The sequence below is a fragment of the Talpa europaea genome (genome assembly GCF_964194135.1).
Source record: "Talpa europaea genome assembly, chromosome: 3".
NCBI classification, from domain to species: Eukaryota; Metazoa; Chordata; class Mammalia; order Eulipotyphla; family Talpidae; genus Talpa; species Talpa europaea.
In genome coordinates this window covers 87,340,261-87,366,152 of record NC_140069.1, presented here as the reverse complement: position 1 = coordinate 87,366,152, position 25,892 = coordinate 87,340,261, and the positions used below count along the sequence as shown (strand labels likewise).

General features: G+C 35.2%; 1 protein-coding gene across 1 annotated transcript in view; it reads right to left on the bottom strand.

The window, feature by feature from the left end:
• The window catches only part of PHF14 (PHD finger protein 14), a gene marked incomplete at both ends in the record, with an annotated part of 164,381 nt that overhangs the window by 121,592 nt on the left and 16,897 nt on the right, over window positions 1-25,892 (bottom strand). Inside the window, 3 exons of the mRNA XM_084230926.1 lie at window positions 10,355-10,492; window positions 13,369-13,480; window positions 17,716-17,875. Of these exons, the coding sequence (XP_084087052.1) occupies window positions 10,355-10,492; window positions 13,369-13,480; window positions 17,716-17,875 (410 nt within the window). The remainder of the gene's footprint in view (window positions 1-10,354; window positions 10,493-13,368; window positions 13,481-17,715; window positions 17,876-25,892) is intronic.

The following is a 25,892-nucleotide window of genomic DNA, read 5'->3' as shown; positions in this document are numbered from 1 at the left end:
ATACAGAAATATAAGATCATGGACACAAGTATTGGTTCCACCACTCACTGGTTTTTCAATTTCAAATTAAGATGCTAAACATCTTTTGACCTCTGTTAACTCATTAGTAAAATGGACTTAATAACTGTTTCATATGACTATAAAAATAAAAATCTAGGTAAGAAATGCATCAACACATATACATACACACACGCACACACACACACACAGCTCTTTTTTTTTAATGAAATGCTCTAAATCTCGGTGACATAAGATACTAAATGGTAATAAAGATTATATTGAGGGGACTCACAGGTGGAGCAAGGGGTAAAGTCTCAGCACTTTGAAGCTATCTGCAGCCACAGCAGCACAAGTTCGATCCCCGGCCAGGGAGCTAACCCTCCTGGCTCAGCAGACCTCTCTCCTGCCTCGCCTGCTGCTCTCCTCAGTAGAGTATTTCAGCTAATCAGCTATTTTGTCTCCTCACTGTCTGGAGTGAATCCTCTCACCCTGCTCCGCACCTCAGGCTATACCCAGCTCCTATATGCATAAATAAATAAATCTTTTAAAAAAAAAAAGATTATATTGAACCTTAGCAAAAATGACCAGATCTATAAAATTATTCTATTAAAGTGGTAAATAAAAAATTTATGCTTACATAGGTGAGTTAAGCATCAAGACAAAGATTTTGACTTAGGAAAAAGACCAGTGATTTCTGGTCTAGTATAAAAGATACTTGAAAGGGAATAAATAACTTTAATTTTTTTAAATTCATTTATTTTTTTTATTTATACAAGAGCCGGGGTACAGGCCAGATGTGCGGGAGGGTGAGAGGATTCACCAGACAGAGTAGGTACCAGAACAGGCAAACTGAAGAAATACAATGATGAGGGGAACAGCAGGTGAAACAGGAGAGGTCTGCTCACCATGTGGGTTGCTCCGAGGCCGGTGGGGACAGAACCGGCTCTGCAGAGGCTGTGGAGAGCTTCACAGCGCTGTGCTCAACCACCTATGCCACCAGGGGAGGCCCTCAAATAAATATTTTTAACTAATTATTTTGAGATTAGAGGCCATATGATCAAGGGATTAACTTGTTTAAATAACACATACACCAAACAAATATTAACTGTGCCAGAAACCACTAATGATCTTTCACTGTTATTCTCCCCTTCTACAAACTACTTGGAATCCTCTGAGTTTTTAGTGTGTACATGGAGGCCCTTGAAAAGAAACCACATTCTCTTCTTTCTCCTTCCTATAGAGTGAAACCCAGTCAAGGTGTTGACAAGTCATCTCTAACTGTCAGGAAGTGCAACAAAGGGAAGATGGAACAAGTTAAGAATGCACCTGGGGGCCTCCCTGGTGGTGCAGTGGTTTGAGCACAGCGCTGAGAAGCTGTCGGCAGCCTCTGCAGCCTGCATTCCATTCCCAGCTGGCCAGATAGAGACCCACATAGCTCAGCAGACCTCTTCTGTCTCGCCTGCTGCTCCCCTCAGAAGTGTATTTCAGTCAGTCTGCCTGTTCTGCTTCCTGCTTTGTCTCTGGTGAATTCTCTAACCCTCCCATACCTCTGGCCTGTAACCCCAGTTCTTGTATAAATAAAAATAAATCTTAAAAAAAAAACGCACTTGGGGAGCCTCCCTGGTGGCGCAGGGGTTAAAGGCTCAGTCCTATCAAGCTATCACCAGCCACTGTGGCTTAAGTTTGATCCCTGGCCAGGGAGCTAACCCACATAGTGCAGCAGACTTCTGTCTCACCCACTGCTCCCCTCAGCAGTGTATTTCAGTAGATTTGCCTCTTCTGCTCTCCACTCTGTCTCCAGTGAATCCTCTCACACACCCTCCCTGCCGCCCCGTACCTCTGTCATACACCCCAGTTCTTATATGCATAAATAAATCTTAAAAAGAATGCATTTGGTCCTGGAACCAAATTTCCCTGAATATTAAACCACTGTGAAATCTTAGAGAGATTTAAACATCTCCCATGTTTAGGTCACTAGTTATTTGGTGGTGTTAAACCAGTCAAAATAGTGACCAAATTAATGCATTAGTTGACTTGGAATATCCTGTCAATCTGCTTGGAGAAATGGAGTGAAGATCCATACCCAGTGGAAAGGGAAAAAGTTTTCTCAATAGCCACTATGTGCCAGGCACAGGTGACTTTTAACATATCTTATTTATCCTTTATACTACCACAAGAGGTGGGATCTATTATTTTAATGTCAATTTTGTGACTAGAAAGCCAGAGATGTTAAATTGCTGACTCAAGATTCATGATAAGATCTGTCTTTTTCAGTCACTAATTGACTATCATTAGAGTCACTTAAAGAGGAAGCTTCTGATTGGATATGTCTATGGCAAGGACTTTAAATGCATAAGTGAAAAGGTCTGAGAGATACTGGAAAAAATATAACAGTAAATGATGGTGTTAGGGAGGAGGGGATAATGATAGGAAATGGTAAGAACTGTAGGACCTGTAGCAAATTGCACTATCCCATCTAAGGGTATCTAAATTCAAGGTTTTGTTTCTAACAATTTGCCTATCAAAGAAAATCTATCTTTAGGTCAAATTTAGCTTGAGGGCCTCCAGATTGCGTAGTTTGGTCAACACAGCTGCCAGAGTAGTACTGACAGAGCAGATCAAATGAGCATAAATTGATAGTAGAGACTATAGGAGTTACAGTTACATAAAATGGGGAGGTACCTCCACTTACAAGTAGTCACCTTAGACCTGCTACTGAGAACCAGGGGGCAGAGCTTAGCAGCATGTGAAACTATGTAAGACAAAAGGCAGGTGGTCTCTAGGAAGGCAAGTGGAGAAGGGAGAGCTCTTGTTTCTGTGCCCTGACTTGCACCCTGTACTTCTGGGAATGAGTCATAGAAGCATATGCATGGAGAAAACTTATAGAGGTTGATAAAACGGCAGCTGCTTATCTTTATTTGTACTTTTGTAATAGGGTGGTGCCTAGGCAAAGGGAGATTCCAGGTTCCCTGCCCCACCCAAAGAAAGGTGGAGCCGAGCAGGGAGGAAAAAAAAGATGGAGAGGAAACTGAAAAAGGAAGGAAACAGGAGGGAGAACAATGAGGAGACCTAAAGGAAGCTCATGAAGCAGAGAGACATGTAAAGAAGCTGTACGTGGTTTTCAGTCCTGGAGTAGTTGGAATAGATGTGGGTGAGAGACCGGTGGGAGGTTAACAATGGCAGCTTTTATCTTTATTTTGATTTTGCTCTTTTCCTTCCAGACTTGTCTGGCTGTTTCTGACCCTTTTCGATGGGTCCTTGCTGGAAGATACTTTAAACTTGTGGCAGGCTTTTGGGCCTTGCTTTGGGCCAACCCTGTTTGGCTGGATACTTACCCATGAAAGAATGGGTAACTTGATTTAGAAACTATATTCTTACCCATGAGAAACTATATTCTTTGTCTTTTCTGTATTGTTCACTAATTGCATTAAAGTTCCTTTCCATTAAAGGTCTTCAATGTTTTGTCTTGATGCGGCAGATGGCAGAACCTATTTAGAGCAGGCAGATTTGGGGGTTCTGGGTGCCCCTCTTCCTGCTCTGTAACACTTTGATTTTGTTCCTTCTGTCCTAGACTTGCCTGGTCCTGCCTGCCCAACCCCCACCCCGCTTCCCATGGTTCCCAGTCAGAACTGAACCTGTTTGGCTGGGGACTGACCCACAAGGGGAAGGGCAACTTTGGATATTTAATTTGGATTATTCTTCCTTCTCTTCTCACTACACACACACTAATTCTATTAAAGTTCATTCACATTAAGGGCATATTTTGTCTTTGTGTGCACTAATGGTTAGATCCCTTTAGCACATGCAAATTTGTGGGGGGGGGGCGGTGTCTTAAGACACCTGGTTACACATTAGCACAGGAAGACTTATAAACTGAGAAGCAACTAGACCTTATAAAACCAGTATATTTAAAAACAGTATATTTTTAATAACGGGTAGAGATATTTTACTGGTACCTTAATAATAAAATTTAAGTGTTTAAGGGAAGAGTTTAGACTCTTATAGTGAGTTAGCAGCATATCACATTTATCTTCTCAATTATAACATCATCAGTGCTCTTCTCCATCCCACTTCAATCACCACATTGCTGTGACTATACCTAAACTCTGTACTTTATCAACAATTCAATGCCTAAAATATCATTCTCTAACATTACCTTTTCTCTTTCCTTTTTCACTCTTTCTATGACTCAAGCAAGTGTTTAACCATTTGGATCTCCAATTCACTAACTTTCTGTTTACTGATGATCTATAGCTCCCTTTTTACCTAATTATTCTATGGTATATTAGTTATATCCTTTGCACAGAGCATGGATTATCTTGCTGTTCTCTTTCTCACCTGTCTTCTCTCAATAACTCTTGAAACAAATGTAAATCCAACTCTTTCCCTACTTGTACCTACATCTAAGCAGTTGAAAACATTTCCAATTAGAATTTTTGTAGGTAATGGTTGAGTATCTTCATCTCTCCCTCACACCTTCAATATTGCCTCTCTATTCCTGCCAGTATTGCTCGCCTTATTTCTTATTTTTCCGGAGTGGGTTGGGAAGGGAGGGGGAAGGTAATAAAATGGGAATTCCCAAATCCTCCAATCAATACATATAACCCATCCAAGTCTGCTTTTCTGCTACCTAAAGTTAACTCTTTCACTGTGTATTGAATCTCACCCTCTCTTTCCTCCAGCAACACTGTCTTTCTTCTGCATTTATTTCTCTACTTGATCACTCCTTACAGCATACTGCATACTAAACATATGGTAGAATCTCTTTATAAAAAAGTTTTAAAGATCTTTCCTCAGTTCCCATATGCTGTTATACTTCTAAGTTCTGCTTAAATAGAAAAAATCTAACCCTATTAGCTACTTTTATCATAATAGTTATATATTATCTTCAATTCTACTCCATTCCCAAGTTTTCATAACTACTACCAGCCACTCCAAAAGTTACTATCAAGATGAAAATTACCTCCATTTTGCCAAATCTGGTGGTCATTTTTCAACCTTATTTGACAGAAATGCTCATTCCCTTTTTTTTTTTTTTTTTTTGGAAACACGTCTTTGAAACCCCAGGGATACTACTATCTTAGTTAGCTTTTACCTCACCAAGCTCTCCTTGGTAGATTAGTCCTTATCTTCCCAATCTTGAGTGCTGAAATAGCCCACAGCTGTCATAAGATCTTTTATCTCTACCTACTCTTACACTCCAGGCAATTTCATCTATTCATCTCAACATATCAATAAATACTATCTATACCCTGACAGCTCCCAATTTTATATCTTGACTACTTTTTAAGTCTTGACTACTTCCCTATCTACCTGATGGTCAACGACCTACTTGATGTCTCCTCTTCAATGTCTAACAGCATCTTGAACCCAACATGTCCAAAACTGCATTCAATTTCTCTTTCTCTGGCAACAACTATGCTCGTCCTAAAATCTTTTCCATCTGCAACTCCATTCTACTAGAGGTTTAGGCCAAAGAGAAGTCATTTTTGATCCCTCTCTTTCTATTATACTCTACAAACAGTCTATCAACAAATACGTGCAAACTCGTCATTTTTCATTATTTCCAGCCCCAAATCTATTGCAGTAAGATTCCTAACTGGTCTTCCTACTTACATACTTGTTTTCCCACATTCTATACTTGACGTAATAATCAGGATGGTCCTTTTAAAACATTAGTTGCCTCACATGTGCTCTAAGCAAAAGTCCTGTGACTTTCCATCTCACTCAGAGTAAAAATCCAAAGTCCTTCTCATGGTCTTCCAGATCCTACATGACATGGCCCCCTGCTCCATGACTGCCATGACTTCCATTCTGCCTCTTACCAACCCCAGTTGCTAACTTTGTACCGCCATACCATTCTCCTTGCTGGTCCTCAAAAGAAGCATGTGCCTACTTCAGAGTCTGCCTATTCTAGTCCTCCTACCTATAATGTTCTCCTTTGAAATAAGCACTTGCTCCTCCACCATTCTCCTTTTGTATTATGAAATGTCACCTTAAGAACCTTCTCTGAGGGTCCCACATAAAATAGCATTACCCCATTTCCCTGTCAAAGAAGGGAAACTGGGAAGGTGACATTCTTACACTTTCCTACCTTTTACATTTTATATTTCAATACCCAATTCTTCTTTTCCTTATTTTAATGCCTGCTATAAACATTATTTCATTTGGTCTAAATATATAGGTATGCTACAGTGAATGGAAGTTAAATTGCCAATTTATTAGGCTAGTTGTGGCTAATTTCCCCAGTCATTTCCTCTTAACATATTCCTTACTTACAAAGCCTATTTTCTTTGACAGTAACTATCAGATTTACCTTCCTAACTTTTTTCACTACTGATGTTGGCAATAATGATTTCTATTTAATAAATTACATGACTGAAATATCCACCAGTCAACATGAGAAAAATTTTCTTTCCATAAAAAAGAGAACCCTTTCCTCATCTTTTTCTTTGAGTTCTATAACACAAGACCATAGTGCTTAGAGTTATTTCAGTGATGTTGAGACCATGAGACAATAATCTTAAGGAAAAAAAAATATGAAAGGAAGAAAAACATAAAAGCATATTGATATACTGGTATTAGTTAAACAGAAGGGTAAAATAGTATAAATCATTGGGCTGCTGAAACAACCTAGAACTACTACTTATCTTTATAGTCCTGTAATATGAGATAGCTATATTATAGGAGTAATATATTACCACTTAAGTCACTGTAGGAAAGTATTCTACTTGCTGCTGAAAGCCTAAATGAACCACCAAAACATCTATCTTAAAGGCCCCATGTACCTAGATAGTAGACTCCAAACGTGGCTCTGAAATTTCCAGACAGCTACAGAGGTTAATACATCAAATGAGATAATTGATAATATCTAGAAGATAAATTCTTTAATCAGCAAACACACAGACATACATAGCATTAAGAACTGAGAAAAAGAACACTATGTAATTTACTGAAAAATGTGCTGATGAGCATTCCTAATTAATACAAAAGGAACAGCTGTAAGAATCAAAATAATTAGTCCAGATACTTAAGTGTCAAATAGTATGACTATAAAATGTTTAGAGGAATGGATGTTCTGCATATACTCCAAATAAATAAATCATATTCTTATAGTTGAACTTCAAATAATGGTTAAACAAGATTATAGCCTTAGAGAAGTACCAAAGTGAAACTGACCTATTTGCTAACATATGCTTTAACATATGCATAGTCAATTAATCTGTGGTAGCAATGAACATCACCTTACAGAAACCAAAGACCTAAGAAACACATGTATGAATAGATGCTCCAATACCAGAAGTGTGCTATTAGTATATCCTTAGGTAATTTCTTTAAATAGAAAAATCAAAACAAGAATAGTGAGTAATTAAACTTGCAAAACATTACAACACAAAAATGATGGTTTGAAAACTTTACTCGAGAATTCTTTTCTGAAATCTTATCTCCCCTCCCAAAAAAAGGGGCCTTAAATGCTAAATAGCGAATCAAATAAAAGTTGACTGATAGAAGTGACCCTCCCCCAGCAATGTAACTTCTTGATGAATTCATTTTAAATTATCTGACCCACCAAGAGTCCTTTCTTATCAATCCTGGCTTTCCTAACTATATAAGGGCATCAACTCAATAGTTAAAAATCAGTTTGAAGCCTTGAAATGTATCCACTAATCATCTCAGTCCATTAAGTCAAAGGCTGTGGGAAAATATCAATTTCATCTATAAATAATCATATTGTTTCAAAGATATTTCTGTGATTCAGATGGAATATAAGTAGCCTTAAGGCTGTATGATATGAAACATAAATAAGCCTCTGCTATAGCTCAGTTATAGTAAGATATATTATTGCATGATTTTAATTCTAAATAACCTGGAATTTTCACAAAGTGGATTAAAAAGAAAATTTCAAATGGATTCTCACCCATAAGATATAGTACCATGTCAGAAAGGTATAAAACATCATGAAAAATATAGTAAGTTGTATGATATAATTGGATGAACTGAGGTACACATTCTCTTTTTCAACTTTTATTTTATTGTCTATATAAGAAACAGCCATCAAGAGGAAATCCAACTTAATAAACCAGTTAAAAAAGAAAAAAATTCTAAAGGCTTTATAAAACTGAAACAGAAGAAACACAAATAGGTCTGTTTTAAAATTAAAATTTTAAAAATTTAAAATTAAATATATTATTACATTACATGAATCTTAATCTATAGATGTTCAACCATGAGAAATATCCAAAACTTCATTTTAACAGAATGATTACTGTCAAGGGTTAATCTCACTGATACTGATCCACACAAATACTTAGGTTTTAAAATAGTGTTCCGAAATCTTTATAATTTTCCAATTCTGTAAGTGTTTATAACAGGAAACCAGAAACATATGTAATATGCTTCAAATAATTTCCCCAAAAAAAGAGTAAACCTAGCAAGGCAGTTAATGGGGAGAAAAGTCACATCTTACTATTCCAGCATCCTGAATTCCTGGAGGCAGCAAGGCAAGAAAAAAACCTCAGGCTGTTTCTACTTCCTGATTTATTTCACCTTGCCCTATAAATATCCCCAGATTACATCACAGATACAGATATAGAACCACAGACAGCAACCTATTTATATAGTAAAATAGTGTGCTTGATTTCATTTCCATTTTAATGTCTTGGCAGGGAGGGGTGCACTCTCTTAAGTCACTACAGATTCCATGAGACTCCACATCCCAAACTTAGGTACCCATACATTTTCATTAACTTGCTACTGTCAAAACTAACAGAGGATGGTGCTATACAATCTACCATAACATGAAAAGCAAACTTAAGAAGTTCTAAAAGAACAGGCTACAAAGAAACTTTCCTGATGGTATAGCTCAAAGATCTCTAGAAGTAGATTAATAACCTTAACCTATGGGTTGCCTGATACAGGTACTCACCTGGAATGTATCTGGTCTAAGTCTCATTTGCATTGCCTGTTTGAACTTCTACATACCATTTTGTATTATAACCAAGACTAATCTTGGTTTGGATAATAATATCCAAATGATACTATTATGTAATTTTATCTCTATGTCTGCCTAATAGTTGTGAAAATGCTCAGTGTTTAATCTAGTATCACTCATCAAAGTACAACTCATCAGAGACTCACACAAAAACAGATATCTGTATCCAAAATATAACTGCTATAGGCCCATATATTCATAAAAAATATCCTCAAATTTGTTCAACAATTGTTCATCAGATTATCTTCTTTATTTCCTGTCTATGAAACAAATGGGATAAAAGCCCAATATAATACATATATTAATATAAAACAGAAAACTGACCAAATAAAAAGGAACATAACAAGAGGAGGGATAGACAGTAATACATATCTATCATAAATATAAAACAAGAATTACCAAGCAAACACTCAATCCCCTGCCTACATAAAAGTTTACAACAGAATCAACTTGGTCTTAGGACTCCTTTGACATTCTTAAAAAATTAGAGGGAAGACCCTACGACTTATATGTACTAAATCCGTAGATAGTTAACATTTAGAAGTTAAAATTGAGGAATTTTAAAAGCATCCATTCATTTATTTTAAAATAACAATAAGCCAGAACATGTTAAATAACACTTTTATGAAAAACACTGTAATTTACAAACAAAAACAGTGACAGCAGTGGCACTACTTTACATTTCTGCAAATCTCTTTAATGTCTAGAGAGCTGATATGAAAAGAAAAGCTGGATTCTCTACACCACTTCCACAGTCAGTATGTGATATCATTATATATAATATCTTGAAATCTCTACTGCTAGTTGTGAGAGACCTAAGAGTAAAAAATGTATGTCATTTTCATATGAAGATGATTTTAACTTCACAAACGTCTTTAAAGAATATTAAGGAGTCTCCAAAATATACTTTGAAAAAAGCTAATTGTTTAATCTACAGTCAATAAACCTGGAAGGAAAAGTATAGAATTAAAAATAATTGTAAAGATACAGAAATACATATACTGAAGACAGGGTGATGACTTATTTAGGAGGAAACAGCAAAGCTATCCAAATACAATTTCATATTTCCATTTAAAATATGCTGACATCTTAATACTTTAAAACACCTTGGATTATGTTTCACTTATCTGTCAGGTCTCGTTATAAAAATTTTAACATGTTTTTCAAATCTCTGACTAGATTTCAGACTGAAAAGTTAATATATATTGTTTACTCTTATAAACAAGTTTCAGACCAGAGATCCAGATAAAGACATTAAGAATAAACTTGTAAATTCCTTTTATGATACATAATTGTTGCAAGTCACACAGAGTCATGAGAACTCTTTTGAAATTCATCAACTGTGGATTTAAATAAACCTACCTCTTCTGCTGCTGCTTCTGAAAGCAGACCTTCCTTCTGGGCGCAGGTCACATGGAAATAAGCTCTGCACATCCCTGCATCACAGCTAATGCAAACTCCAGTTCTAGCAAAACGGGGGTCTTCACAGAAGCTACACTCCTACAATGGGATAGCAAGAAAACTGAAGAGTAAAGATATTTCCAAAACAATGACTACTGCATTCTCATACAAAGCATCCAACAAGTACAAATAGTGAGCCAACAGTATGTTAGTATAAAGAGAAATTATAGACAAGCCAAGAGTTCATATAAAAAAAAAATACAGTTCCAGGAAACTGAAATTCCACTAATATAATAAAAATAATAATTACTATTACTACTTAAGGGGTATGATATGCCACACATTAGTCTAATCACTTTACATATTTACATATGTAATTATTTGCCACTATACTACACAAATAGATGTAAAAGGTACTACAACTTTCCCCATTTTATACATGAGAAAATTGAAGTGAAGACAGGTTAAGAAATTTGCTCAAAATAACACAAAAAATTAGCAGTCAGTCTTCAAACTAGGTTAAGTAATCTTAATTTAAACTCCATGTTCTTAGCCTTTCAGCTACACTTACTTGAATAATAAAATACTGCTTGGAGGAAAAAAATGGAAATAATCAGAGAAAATTCACCAAAACAATTAAGTTTTACAACAAAAGAAATCATGCAGTTTTGCAATACATTTAAAAGAATGAAAAGTAAACTTAAGTAATCAATTTGGTGACATTAGTAGTGATACATAACTTAGCCAATTATTTATATGCCTCTGTCTACAAAGGAAAAAAACTGTAAAATCGAAAGTATAAACTGCTGAAATTACACCAACACCTCCCCCATAAAGCTTTATTTTTTCAATCCTTTTACCTATCTTAACCATAGAGAAGAAAAAAAAAACAAAAAACCTAGTCTCAAAAATATAAACTGCACTGGTATTAAGAAAAAACTTGCTAAAAACGTAAATATGGCCAGTGACAATTAAAAGGAAAAACTGTTTAGTAAATGTATTCTAAGTAAATTAAATATGAGGGAAACCTATGAAGAGGAAAATATAAAGTTTCAGTAGACAGTAATATGTTGTTTTAATACATAACAGTGACTTCCTACTGAGTAGATAGCACCAGACTGATATATCAGCAATGAATGAAAACAGAAACAGGACTCTGAATACAGGTATGAAAATACTCCCAAATCCTAATACCCTACTGCTTCATTCAGAGTCTTTTCCCAATAACAGTAGCTGTGTATGATATAAAGTACTGAAATTGTTTAGGATAACTCCCTAATTTTCTATAATATGATGAAACTGAGCAAGGGATTTCAGCTTGACAACAAGGAAAAATTTCCTAACAATAGTCTTATAAGACAACAGAAAGATTTAATAAATAAAACAGAATCTTTAATTATCTGAATTATTTAAAATGTTAGAATACTGAGCAACTGAGAACACAAGGGAAAAAGTAATCAGAAGTAGGAAACAGGCAGACAATGTGGTCTATAAGAGCTGTCCTAATTATAATTCATAATGCTGTGTTTGATTTTGCAGATAAAACTAATGAGTACATAATTTTTTACTCAATTTCCCAATAATAGTTCAAAACAAAAGCAGAGGATAATAAAAAAAAGTTAGCTGACAACTGCACATTTAATAACTTTTCTATCTAAAGGTCACTGTAGGCTTTAGTTACATGTAGTAGTAATATCGGATTAGTTTTCTTTCACTTTATGGTGATAGTATGGGCCTACTGAAAATGACTTGTTAGTTTCTTTCTAGGTTCTGTGCTTGTGAATTATGAAGATGCTATGGAAAAGCAGAACTTTCATTTTCCAATAAGTGAGCCAGATAATTTGTATTAATGCCACCAGAAACTGTGGACATTTTTTTTTTTTTTTAAACTACCCTGTAATGGTATTAGAGAGGTAACAAGATAGTCCAGAATTATTTGAGTACCAGAAAGGTGAGTGAGTGCTTGGACCTGATTTTCTCCTTAAGGGATTTAGCTAATTCTGGAGAGAGAAGCTGCATATAGTACAACAGAAAATACCCAAGCTAAAGCTTGAAAGTACTTAAGTAAGGGTGGAGGGTAAGATATGGGGCTAGTGGTTAGAGCTCAAGGATATTCTGGGTATAAGAGGAAAATGATCAAATTCTAAATTTTCAATATCAGAATTTTTTCCAACATTCTATGATTACTCTAACCCACATTTAATGGTACTGATGTTATTTAAAGGTAACCCTTCCCAATTTCCCAGTAGCCAGTAATGAAAAGAAAAATCTACCAGTAGCTAATTTGTTCTAGTATTCCAAAGATGTTTATATAGTGATATACCTAAGTTTAATAAGTGGGCATTTTATTACCTATAATCCTAAAGCTAAATCATATAAAGCATTTCATAAAATATCAAAGCTGAGAATTATTTCCTACGCAAATCATGTAGTCCTAAATATATAACCAATCTTTGAAATTTGAGTAAAATAATGAGTGCTTCTTGTACTCTTTTTATAATTTTGATAAATTCCAAATGCAAAGTCAGAAATTAGGTTTGTATGCTCTGCTCCCCGCTCTGGCTCTGGTGAATTCTCTCACCCTCCCGCGCTTCTGACTGTACCCAGTGCATGTGTAAACAGAACAAACAAACAAAACAAATAAATAAATAAACATGCCTCTATAAAAAAAAAGAAAAAAAAAGATTTAAAAAAAAAAAAAAGAAATTAGGTTTGTATTTGATCCAACTGGATAAAAATAATGATTTGGTCTGAGAACTCACTAAGCACTAGGCAGTGTTAAACATACATGAAAGAAATTATACTTTATTGATTTTCTATGTAAATTACTATTAATAAGTGCTTTAGCACTAACTGCCCTACAAATGGCATGGTTACTAGTAAATATTTCTATAGTCAACAATGATATTGAAAAGTTATGTAAACTAACAACTAAAAACTTTTTCTTTTAAACAATCAAAAATACTTTGTCTCACCTTGGCACCATATTTGGAATAGTTCATTTCTGTTAGTGTTACTGGTCGTAACTTGTCAATATCTCCAAATGCTACTCCAGGAACATATAGGGCACAAACAATGTGAACCCATCTATAAAAACAGAACATAGAATTTTGCTTTCAAACTCTTTCATATAATGCCATATAGAAAATAAAATATGTACCATCTCAAATAACTACTGTAAGAATTCTATGGTCAGATCTCATAAGTCAAGACACTCAAGAATACTGAACACTGTTGTTACTTTTTACTAAAAGCTGTTGGATAATCCTTAAGGGGAAATATATATATAATATAGATATATATATATCTCCAAATAAAACGTGCATAGAATTCAATAGAAAATACCCAAGCTAAGTGGGTGAGGGTGGAGTGTGAGGGTGGAGTGTGAGCTGGTGGTTAGAGTTCAAGGATATTCTGGGTACAAGAGGAAAATGATCAAATTCTAAATTTTCAATATCAGAATTTTGAAATAACCAAATAAATAACCAAATAAAACATGCGATCACTGGATTTGAAATTTTAAAAATGAAGAAAGGGTAAAGATAAGATAGCTAATCTGCCTTAACCTTCTGATTATATTAACAACAAATTCTGCTTTATCAGTTTAAGAGGCTATGATTGCTACATGGCTCTGTTTTGTGATGCACTATGAATTTTAAAGACTAAGAATCATTTTATAGTTACTAAGAAAAATAGCTATAAATCCATAAAAATTACCTTTTTTATAGGGAAGAAAATACAAGGTTTTGAGATAGTCTTGATAAAATGTTTTAATCCAACATTACCAAAGCATCCTGTTGAGTTCAATATAAAGATACACATCTTTAACAAGCAGCTGCTTTCTCAATTTAATTTACGCAGGTTTTTCATGCTCCACTGGTGTATTAAATGCTGCTGTACTCTGTAGGAGTTTATCTTTGATAAACTCAACAGCTGGCTGCTTGCTTCATACTGACCTTCTTAAAATGTTTCAGTACAAGTCACACAAGTTCTGCAGATTTAAACTGCCATTTCAATGTGATTGTCACACAAGTGTTATCATTTTCCCAAACCACTCATGTGAGGATGCCAACTGGAGTCTTTATTAAAATACATATCAAACAGTTGAGACAATTTTGGTCTTTTCTTTATAGCTATTATAGATAGTTTTTGGTGTTTCTAGTTGCTCATATTTAAAAGGAACAATATTCCTTGTTACTTGACCACCCATTTTGCTTGGAGCTGATGACAAATATTGATTGAGGAAAGGAGCAGAAAACAAGCACACGTGAATTCACGAAAAATTAGTCACAATTGTCATTCTAGCATAGAAACTATTAGTGGAGTCTTTTAAATTCACATATGTTAACAAACTAAGCAGAAAGATAATTCTTTAAGTAGAAATACAGACTCATTTCAAAATGGGAATCAAATTTAGTTTTGATATGCCATGTACATGTAGTGTCTTTACAATATATGACAAACTCACTTCTAATATGTTATTTTCACGTCTTCATTTATTCCTAAAGTTACTAATTAAGTGTGTACTAGAAACAGAGCACCATGTAGGGAGTTTGCAAACTATGACGTATGTGAAGAGCTTGCAACATAGTGCCTGGCAAACTATCTTTCCCATAATTACGTTTTGTAAGGCTACTTAATATAGAATAAAATATTGTCCCTAAGAAATGAAATAGAAATTTAAACACAAGAATATACCTGATGGTTTTCTCACATAAAGTCACAACTTTTCTGTGTAAAATTTTAAGCTCCTCTCAGAAACTGAGGGGAAGAAGTCTAATCAGTCAATGTGACAGAAGTCCAGGCTACACCACTGAAGAAAATGACTACATATATAAGTCATAGGAGTCAATACAAGTGTCTCTCAGTAAACTTACATGGTTAGAGATCTTCCTTCTCTTCATTGAGAAAACTCTACTAGCTATTTTATGGATTATCAAATCATGAAGAGAAAGCTACTTTTATAGTTTTCCAACAGCATTCTCAAGTTAATATCAAGAAAGAAGGTAAAACAAATTCTCTTTCCTAAAAAGAAGGTCTATGTTTTCCAAAGTTGCCTAACTTATGCAACACAATTTGTCACCATAATTTCAATACTCAGGACAGAAGATTTACCAGAAAGAATTTATAAAGCTAGTACTCCATGATTACCTTAAGTGGAATAGTATTGGTAATAAGAAAGTAGTAGTAGTAGCAGTAGCAGGAGCAAAGTTTATTTACTTAACTTAATATGTTCCAAAAACTGTATTAACTGAATCACTCATAATTCCTCTCAAAAGTACTTAGATATAGAAACTGAGATATAGAAAGGTTAAGCAAAATATAGAAACTGAAATATAGAAAGGTTAAATTACTTATCTAAAACCCCAGTTAGTAAAGAGTCTACTAGAATCCAAGTATGGGCAGTTAACTTGACAATACACTTTTAATGCTTTCCTAAATTTCCTAATTTAGGTTAAAGTCAGTTAAAATATAAAATAATACTCATATCTATGATACAGACAAGATTCATGTCAGTATATCAAATCATTTGTGATAAAGGATAATTAGTTCATTTAGGGGATTGGCAATGAAAAAGAGGTAAGATTTTTGTCATTTTTTTCTAGATATCAACACACACAGGGTAGAGACTATGCTATACCAACAATCTTGTATGGCAACATTTCTCAAAAGACTGTCTATCTTTTGAAGCAAAAATAAGGAAAATTTCTTTTTACTTTAAATTAAAATTTATTAAATTTAAAAGCATCATCTTTTTTTGAGATAAACATATTCTACCCCATTCTATGTCAAAATATGAGAAATGATACTATTACTTTGTATAAGTTGTTTTCTTGTTCTTATTTAAACATTAAATAGTTTTAAATTGGGCCTCCCCGGTGGCGCAGCGGTAGAGCGCTGGGTTGCGAAGCTGCCCGCGGCCTCTGCGGCGCCGGTTCAATCCCCGGCTGCTCCCCGGCCACCGGAGGAGGGTCCCACATGGTGCGCCGACCTCTCCTGCTGCCCGCTGCTCCCCTCAGCAGTGTACTTCGGTCCTTCTGCCTGTTCTGCTCCCCACTCTGGCTCTGGTGAATTCTCTCACCCTCCCGCGCTTCTGACTGTACCCAGTGCATGTATAAACAAAACAAACAAGCAAACAAATAAAGAAATAAAAACATGCCTCTATTAAAAAAAAAAAAAAATCTTTAAAAAAAAAAAAATAGTTTTAAATTGGGCACCCCCTCTCATATAGAGCTGAAGGAAGAGATCCAGGACACATAAAAAGATTAGGAACTACTCTTGTATTTCAGTTACCAATCCCAGATAGTAGTCTGCTGCGAAGCCATGAAAGATGTCAACTGCAAACTTGTTAATAGAGATACATGGGAATGTAGTAAGTAAGTAGAATAGTATTGGTAATAAGATCTTTGTGACAGTTCCCAATTTATTGTCTATCAGCTCCAAATTCACCCTTCAATATCTGCTCTGCAGTAATGAATAATATCCCCTCAGCATTTCTCCTCAGTATGTTATCAAGAGGTCTTGGGCAAGCCACTGCTTTGCACCAGCCACATGCACTCACATGCACTGTCTCACAGTAACCACATAGGCCCAACCTGGAGATGACTCTTGTGTGGTCCTCTCAACACAGACACCACTTACTCCAGCCTCTCTCTGCAACCTGTGCCCAGTCACCTCCTTGCCAAGAACTGCAAACCAAGTCCAGCCCAGGCATCCTCTATGACATCCAGAACATTGCAACTATACCTTCTTTAAAAAGATCTAAAACCCAGTCTGAAGGAAGGGGTCATCCTTCCAATTTTGTCATCCCCTAGATACTCTCTCTACCCCAGGGTATTCTTTAGGATTCTTTAATATCTTATTGTTACTCTTTATCACAGCTTTACAATTCTTTAAATTAAATCTCCCCTTTTTAAATTATGTATGGGTTCTGTCACTTTAGACAAACTCTTTTAAGTAGATAGATCTGGGTTCAAATTTGACTATTTTCCACTTTGTGGCCCTGATCAAATTAAAATGACAATGGTCTAAGCCTCAGGTACTATACCTATAAAATGGGAAGCTTTATTATCTCTCTCATGATAGGATCATTGATGGATTAAAGGCAAATGCAAATACTCAGCAAATGGTCTTTTCTCCTCCTCACCCAGTTCTATATAGCCTACTGCCCAGTTTCTCATTGCCAGGAAGACATACAATGAAGCAATCATAAGTGTACAATTCAGAAAATTACAGATAGAAGAACAGTTAGAAGCAGACATACTATTAACACAAAATAATTAACACAAAAATTATTAACACAAAATAATTATAATACCAACCTTCCAGCATCTGTCTCCTTAAAAATTCCATCCTGATTGGGACATAGTTCACAGCTAGGGGAAACACCACATTTACAGGCATCACAAAACCAAGGTTCAGTGGAGTTTTCAGAAGCTGAACTCATAATAGAGTCACTTTCTCCATCAACCCCATAGCAACCTAAAAAAGTAAAAAATAAAAAATAGAAGTTATTTTTTAAACTCACATTTTTAAAATCACAAAAGGGAAGTATTCTGAAAAATTAATGGTTTATTTCAGAAATGAAATCATTTTATGAAATGACTTTTGTATATAAACAATGAAATTAATTACTTTCTTAAATCAGTTTAGACTTACTGGAAAAGCATTACAGGAAGGGAAAAATTATAGTTTCAAAATTTTTTATTAAAAATACGAGTTTTCATTAAAAAGAAAGCAAATTTAGTCTAAGAATTATTGATTAGTAATATTTATTGAACTCCCTTTGTATTAGTCACTTAAATATATCTGTAAGATCATGTTCATGCAAAACCAACATTAAAAACTTAAAAAAAAAAACCTCTGATCTAATTTTGGAGGCAGATTAAAACAAACTCATACAACCAAATGCAAAGTAAGTATAAGTAAAAGGAATGCACAGAAACACACGTAAACTTTTTTTTTTTTTTGAGCTCATGAACTCAAGTTTAATTTTACCAGTTAAATTCTGTCAAATGGAAAGAACTCAAATGTGTAGCTGCCCAATCAGAGCCCATTATTTTGAAGTCATCACCCTGTGGCGCATTCCCCCCTCACCAAAAAACAAATCCTTAAAACTCCAACTTGACTTAATTATTGAAAACTTACATGTAACAAAGTGAAAGGACTAATTTCCTTTCCTCAACTCTAAACTAACTCTTAAGAATATTTCAATAGGGGCCTCCCCGGTGGCGCAGCGGTTGAGCGCTGGGTTGCGAGGTTCCCCGCAGCCTACGCAGCGCCAGTTTGATCCCTGGCTGCTCCCCGGCCACCGGAGGAGGGTCCCACATGGCGCGCAGACCTCCCCTGCTGCCCGCTGCTCCCCTCAGCAGTGTGCTTCGGTCCTTCTGCCTGCTCTGCTCCCTGCTCTGGCTCTGGTGAATTCTCTCACCCTCCCGCACTTCTGACTGTATCCAGTGCTTGCATAAATAAATAAATCTTTAAAAAAAAAAAAAAAGAATATTTCAATAGTTCAGACTAGGATTAGACCAGGTGTGTCCCGTTCATAACAGCCAAACTCTAGCTATGAAGTATTTGATCTTTTTAAACAAATTTAATTCTTCTCTCTTATATTAAACTTTACCTATAACTGAAATGAATACAAACAGGAGATTATTTTTCTTCTTCTCATTCACTAATAACAATACTCTGAGGAGCTAAATTTTTTAAGCAGATAATATGACGCTTAAAGATACTCAAAGTGTATTGAACAAAGAAGATATATTAACAATACCTTACATTTTGGAGTAGAACATATTATATTTCAAAAACCCTCCAATTATCAAAATCAAAAATGTCCTTATTTACTCAAAAATGCATATCTGGAATTACAAATTGTATTGAAAGTTATTTGGTTTTCCAGATCTCACTAGAATTCTTATAAAATCAAAGATTTTCCTTGATTTTGAGATTAAAAGATTATATAAATTTTTAAAAAAGATTTATTTATTTATGCATACAAGAACTGGGTGAGGGGGTGAGAGGATTCACCAGAGACAGAGTGGGGAACAGAACAGATGGACTGACTGAAAAACACTGCAGGTAGCAGCAGGCAAGACAGGAGAGGTCCGCTGTGCCATGTGGCTGACCTCCCTTGCTGGGGATAGAACCCATGCTGCAGTGTCTGGCAACAGCCTGATAGCAGTGCCTTTAACCCCTATGCCACCAGGAAGGTACCCCACCCAGAAATTTATGCAGGAATCACTGTCAACATCTTGGTAAGACCAGTATCTAATCATTGAAATTTGAAACTCAATTTTGCCTATGAAAAGGTTCCCAACTAGACACACTACAAAATGTCATATCCATTACCATGAATAATTCTTTCTCAGTAAAAAGATACAAAGAAGAATGTACTAGCACCAACAAAGTACTGATAGACAAGGAATCTGATAAAGAGGAACTGAAAAATTGAAAGATAATTTCACCCAGACTACTGAAAAAAAAAAAAAAATGATGATCTATGGTTAACAATAACAAGCACTTCTCTAATGACTATAATAATCATTACTAAGTAGTTTTCTTTTTCCTAATTGTGCTGAACATACACCAACTTTAGAACATATAATTTCTCTTCTTCTAGAAAGGAAGACACTTTCCTCACGATAAAACATCTTTTAGCAAAACTATTTAAGCATATATGCATTCACAAGATGCATATAATGTAGGATCAGGTGATTATCTGAACCCGTTACACACTAAGCAGAAAACAGGGGCCTAAATTGGAGAGTGACATCTTCTAACCACCAAAGATACCCAAATTAAAATAAATAAATATATAAATAAACATACTTAGTCATATCACCCAGAAAGAAAAAAAGAACCATAAGCAATGGGTAGATAACTTTAAAGTACCTAACATCAATTTACTGGATGTAATTAATATATCAACAGTGAAGTGAAAGTATTTTATTTACACAATGTTTACACGCAGTACCTATAGCCAATAGCTTAGTATGCAGAAAACTAAAAACTGGCTTGCTATTATGACTTACATAAGATGCTTCAAGCAAATCCCGTAATCATTGTCATCCTTATGCTATAGAAAGGTTTTATGACAGTGAAACCCAAAATAATCTAAAAAATCAGATAAAAGAGTGCCAAAGAAAAATTTTTTAGAAGAGTATAGAGTACAATATGAACAAAGAGATTAATGTCCATGGTTTTTCTAATATTGTTAAATTGTGGTTGGTAATTATCATCTTCATCACCTCAGCTTAGATAGACATTTTAAAAATGACAAATCATGAAATGAAAGGAAATTCAATTTTCTTCTTTGGAGCAACTTGAAGTCACCAATAAAGGAAAATTTTTCAGTGATGGCAACAGTAAACAAGATACAGTATTCAAAGAAAAAAATAAAACATTGTCAATCTGTTTTCTCAGAGGGTTATGCAATACAAGAAAAAAAATCTATTTTCTTTATAAGATAATGTTCCTTTGAAGCAAATTCTTTAGTCTGTAGTCATACAAAGTAGGCAATTACCATGACAATGAAATATCCAAGGGTCTATCCATTTTATTCATTTCATTCACCAAAATCAAGGTAGATCACAGCAGTTCACCTTTTTAAAATAAAGCAAAATTTCATTCTCTTTTTTAAAAGAATATACAATATAAAATAAAAACATTTGCATGGACATTAAGCCACCTACAATCAACCTCAAAATGATTTAAAAAAAAAAGAAAGAAAAAATATATGATTTTTGAAAGTCTCTCCTAGGAAATTCTTACTTTGTAACCTAGAAGACTGGTATCATGTCAGCTCCAAGAAAACCGGCAAATGTATGTCTTTTTCAACTTCACTGGCCATGAAAAATGACGACCACTAAAACTTTACAGAATTCTTTACTTGCCACTTTCACCTGCCACTTTTCATAATGACAAACATATAAAATAAAAAATTGAAACATAAAATCCATCTCATATGGAATTTTCATGTTTTCAAATAGATAAACATAGAAATAAGTTTTTAGAGGCATCTAAATAGTATCAACTTCTGAGTAACACATGCAACATACAGGTATCACATTTTAAGAAAAATAATATAAAAAGTGCTTTCAATTGTTTTGAATTATACAAGGTCATGAATAATCCAAACCAGTTTTCTTTCTAACTATGTGACTTTGGACAAATTACATCCATGAGTTACTTCATCTACTAAATATATTTATCCTAATTATTTCTCAGTATACAAAAGGAAAAAGTAGGAACGCAAAAGTTATCATTTAAAAATTTTAAACAATCTTTCTGTGCTTAATGTTCTATCACTAGATCTATGATTACAATTTTCACTTTAAAAAAGATTTTAACAAGAGTATTATTAATTAAAAAGAACCGAGAGCATGCATGACACCTGTCACAAATACATCCTAAAACATAAAAGTCAAGGTGCCCACTAACTTATAAAGTCCCAACGACTGTAACTTGAACGTAACTTCACAATCCAGTAATGCTCATGAGGATATATTTTTGCATAGTAAGAAATAAAAATTACAAGGGGCCAGGGTAATTAGTAAACCGAAAAATAAACAACTGGGGTGGGTGGGGGGGAGAGAAACAGTTCGCAATAGCCCTATCTTAACTTAATGAATAGCAACTAAACCTAAGAGTTACTACTGACAAGTACACCAAGTAATGCTGTCATGTACTATGACGTATCTGACACTGTTCTTCAGACACAGTGCAGAGTACATCAATATAACTGACATCGGGACCTCCTGGTGGCACAAGGGGGGTTAAGCGCTGCACTATGAAGCAATCTGCAGCCTCTGCAGCACGAGTTTGATCCCCGGCCAGCCAGGAAGCAACCCACATGGCGCAGCAGACCTCTCCTGTCTCGCTCGCTGCTCCCCTCAGCAGTGTATTTCAGTCTGCCTGTTCTGTTCCCCACTCTGTCTCCTGGATCCTCTCACACCCTGCATCGCTGGCCTGTGCCCCAGCTCTTGTATGCATAAATAAATAAATAAATAAATGAATGAATGAATGAATGAATAAATCTTTAAAAAATATATAGATATCTGACATCAAGTGAGGGGTACCCGCCTATAACAAATCAGTCACAAGATCTTGTCACAAAGGTGTTTATACAAAGTGACAAGTTCTAACCTTTGGATTTCAAAAAAGGAGATCTATTTACATTCAGATGAAGTGAGTGTTCTGAAAAGCAAACAGCTATACTTTTAATAAACACCAGTAGGAGTACTATCTTTTAGCAAAATCTCAACTTAAAAGCCTTCCTAATTATGATTACTTAAGAATAAGCATACTTTTTAAAACAGAAAAGAATGAAGACAAATATGTCAAAAACACTAACCAAGGTTGTTAGAATATTTGGACTCTCTGTTCTATGTTTTACACATTTTATTTAATACTCATGTATTATATTAAGATGGACAGTTTTTTCTAAAATAAAACAATTAAGATATCATGTTTAACCATTAAATGTTTAAGGAAAAGTTGTTCCAGCAATTGTTCCCCCTCGCTCTCCTTATATCAATTGTCAACTCTTCCTTTCTACTGTTCACTTCCACAAGTAGACTATATAATCTCTGCATGGATGGTAGGCAGCTTCTAGGATAACCCCCTAGTGATGAGTGCTTCCTGGTACTAACACTCTTGAAATAGCCCCTCCAACATTTCAGCAGGGTTGGTATGTGTGAACAATGGAATAAGGCAATGACAGCATATACTTCAAAACTAGTTTACAAAAGACACTAGCTCTCTCATATAATTGTCTTTCTGCCATTCTAAAGCCAGATGTTCTACCATGGGAAGTCTATACAGAGGTTCCTGTTGTCCAGAACTGAGATCTCTGGCCAACAGTCACAAAAGAACTTAAGCCTGCCAGTAATTATGAGTGCGCTTATAAGCAGGTACTCCAGTCCCAGTCAAGTCTTGAAGTGAATGCAGTCCAGGCCAACAATTTTGACTACAACTTTGTTGCAGGTTTACATTCCCATTAGCTAAAGTCCCATCTCAATGCTTTACTTAAAAACTCTTCAGGGATTGCATTTAGTCACTATCTTTTCCCTCTTGATTCTTGATTCTCACTTGAACACTCTAGAATCAAAAAAGATCAATGGCCCTCATATGTTACTAATTTCAACGATAAACCCACAAGTATATTGTTTTTTGTACTGTTCAGTAATATTCAACTCTGCTATAAAAAAAAAGTCATAGATAAAACATATACGCTATGTATATATACGCTATGTATAAAGAAAAAGTAAGTAAATCTATGTATATAGTAAACAGAAAGGGACAGAAGAACCAAGAGATACTTAATATCTTGAGTTATCTAGTTACTAAATCTTAATATCTTGAGTCATCTAGTTACTAAGTCATCTACAGTGAAGGGTCAGGATATACATGAATGAAGAATGCAATATCCTAAATTCTTAATTTGGTCACCCATCAATGATATTTATTCTTGCTGCATGTGCTAACAGTCTAAGACACAAAAATAGAACCCATAGCTATTTCACAGATAAACTGAAGAACTAAAGCTATGGCCAGGCATATTTGTCCCTCGATCTCTGTTAAGTGTCTTTGTCCCAGGGTATCTTCCATGAAGGCGCTAGTCCTCATAACCACACAAGCAGGTAAGACCAAAGAGGCAAACAGGAAGGATATACAAGCACTGTGTAACCCAGAATTCAGGTAGTGTAGTCATTCCACCCAACTTGTACCCTATCCTCAGTGTGTTAACTAACCCTGTATTTTCATCTGTTGCTTCTCTTCAGGGATTTTACATCCACATGATTTTAATAAACCATGTGATGTAAGCCTTTTTTCAGTGAGCCTTTTTTCCATAAGCTCTGAGATGGGTTGCCTGGTAGTAAACCTGTAGTCTACCACTGCATTAAGGAATCTGACTCTAAAGACAGTATTTAACAAGATTACTCATTTTCCTTTTTGAGACATTTTCCTTACTTGGCCTCTGGGGCACTCACTACCACTGTTCTCCTAGCTCGCTGGTTAAGTGTTCTCCATCTCGTCCACTTTACAACTTCCTGGACACACAACAAGTTCAGCTTTAAATAAAATCTGCAGGCTGATGAGTTGCACATTTATATCTGAGACCCAACATCTTACCTAAATTCCAGACAATTCAAACAAAAGGCTTCTATCTACTTCTAAATTTAGTCCTCTCCTGAATCACTGCCATGGTATCCTAAATGGATTCCCTGATTCCTACCTTAGTTAGACCCACTGTAGCCTACTCCCAACCCAGCAGTCAGAATGTTCCTTCCAACATATAAATCAAATCATACAAATACTCTCCTGAAAAGTCATCTATATCTTTCCATATCCATCATAGTAAAATCTAAGTCAAGAACTACAACCTACAAAACTCTAACTCTAATTGCACCATTAGCCAGCTCATTCACTCAGTTCCAGCAACTCTAACCTCTGTGCCATTACACAAACACTCCAAGTTTCTCCCTACTTCAAGATCTTTATACTTAATACTCCTTTCTCCTGGAGTGCTTTCTCCAAATAGTCATATTGTTTGCTCCCTCCCTTTCTTCCCATCACTGCCTATCTGTCAAGATTTCCCTTATCACCCTTTAAAAATACAAATTTCTGCCCAACCACTTCAACCTACCCATAGCATTCTCAGTATTCCTTTTCCTACTTTATTTTTCTCCATGGTCCAGACCATCACCTAACTTTTTTTTTTTTTTAATTGCATGTCTCTCTTAAGGACATTAAACTCCATGAGATTAGTAAATGTGTACATTCTATTTACATCATTAAGACCTACATAATGATTAGTACATAAAGGTACTCAACAAACACTGCTGAAAAAATAAACTGATGAATAAAAATATAAGGAGGCATTCTCACAGGGGGGCTTGGCAGCTCCATATGCAGGCAGCTCCATATGAAAACAGCATTGGCTAAAGAATCACAGGCTCCACATAGTCCACAAGTACAATAGACTCCCAAAATTATTCAGGAGAAGGGTTATACTATCAAAAAGGCAGGTAAGGGCAAGGGCAAATAAATATTGTCTTGTGGTAAATATTGTCATGGCCCTGATTTAAAAAATAAGTAGAAAAAAACAGTCATTTTACCAGAGAAATTTAGAAGACATTGTCTCAACCAAGCGATCAAAGTAGTATCACCAGTAACTGGACAAAAATACATTTTAAGCTTCCTAACATGATATAATGAAAACACAACATAACTGCTGTGGCATTCAAGACCAAAGCACAAAACCTGAATCTAATCACAAGAAAATAAAAGAAAAAGACATATTAGGAACATTATATAGAAGAACCACCCAATATTCTTCAAAAAAGTTAATGGCATGAAATCTTGGCATCAAGAAATAATCTACAATTGATCTTAGCCAAAAGGCCAAGAAGCGATCAAGAAATATTCTAGATTAAAGATGCTAAAATAGATATTACAAATGAGTATCATGCATGCCTCTGGATTTCATTTTGCT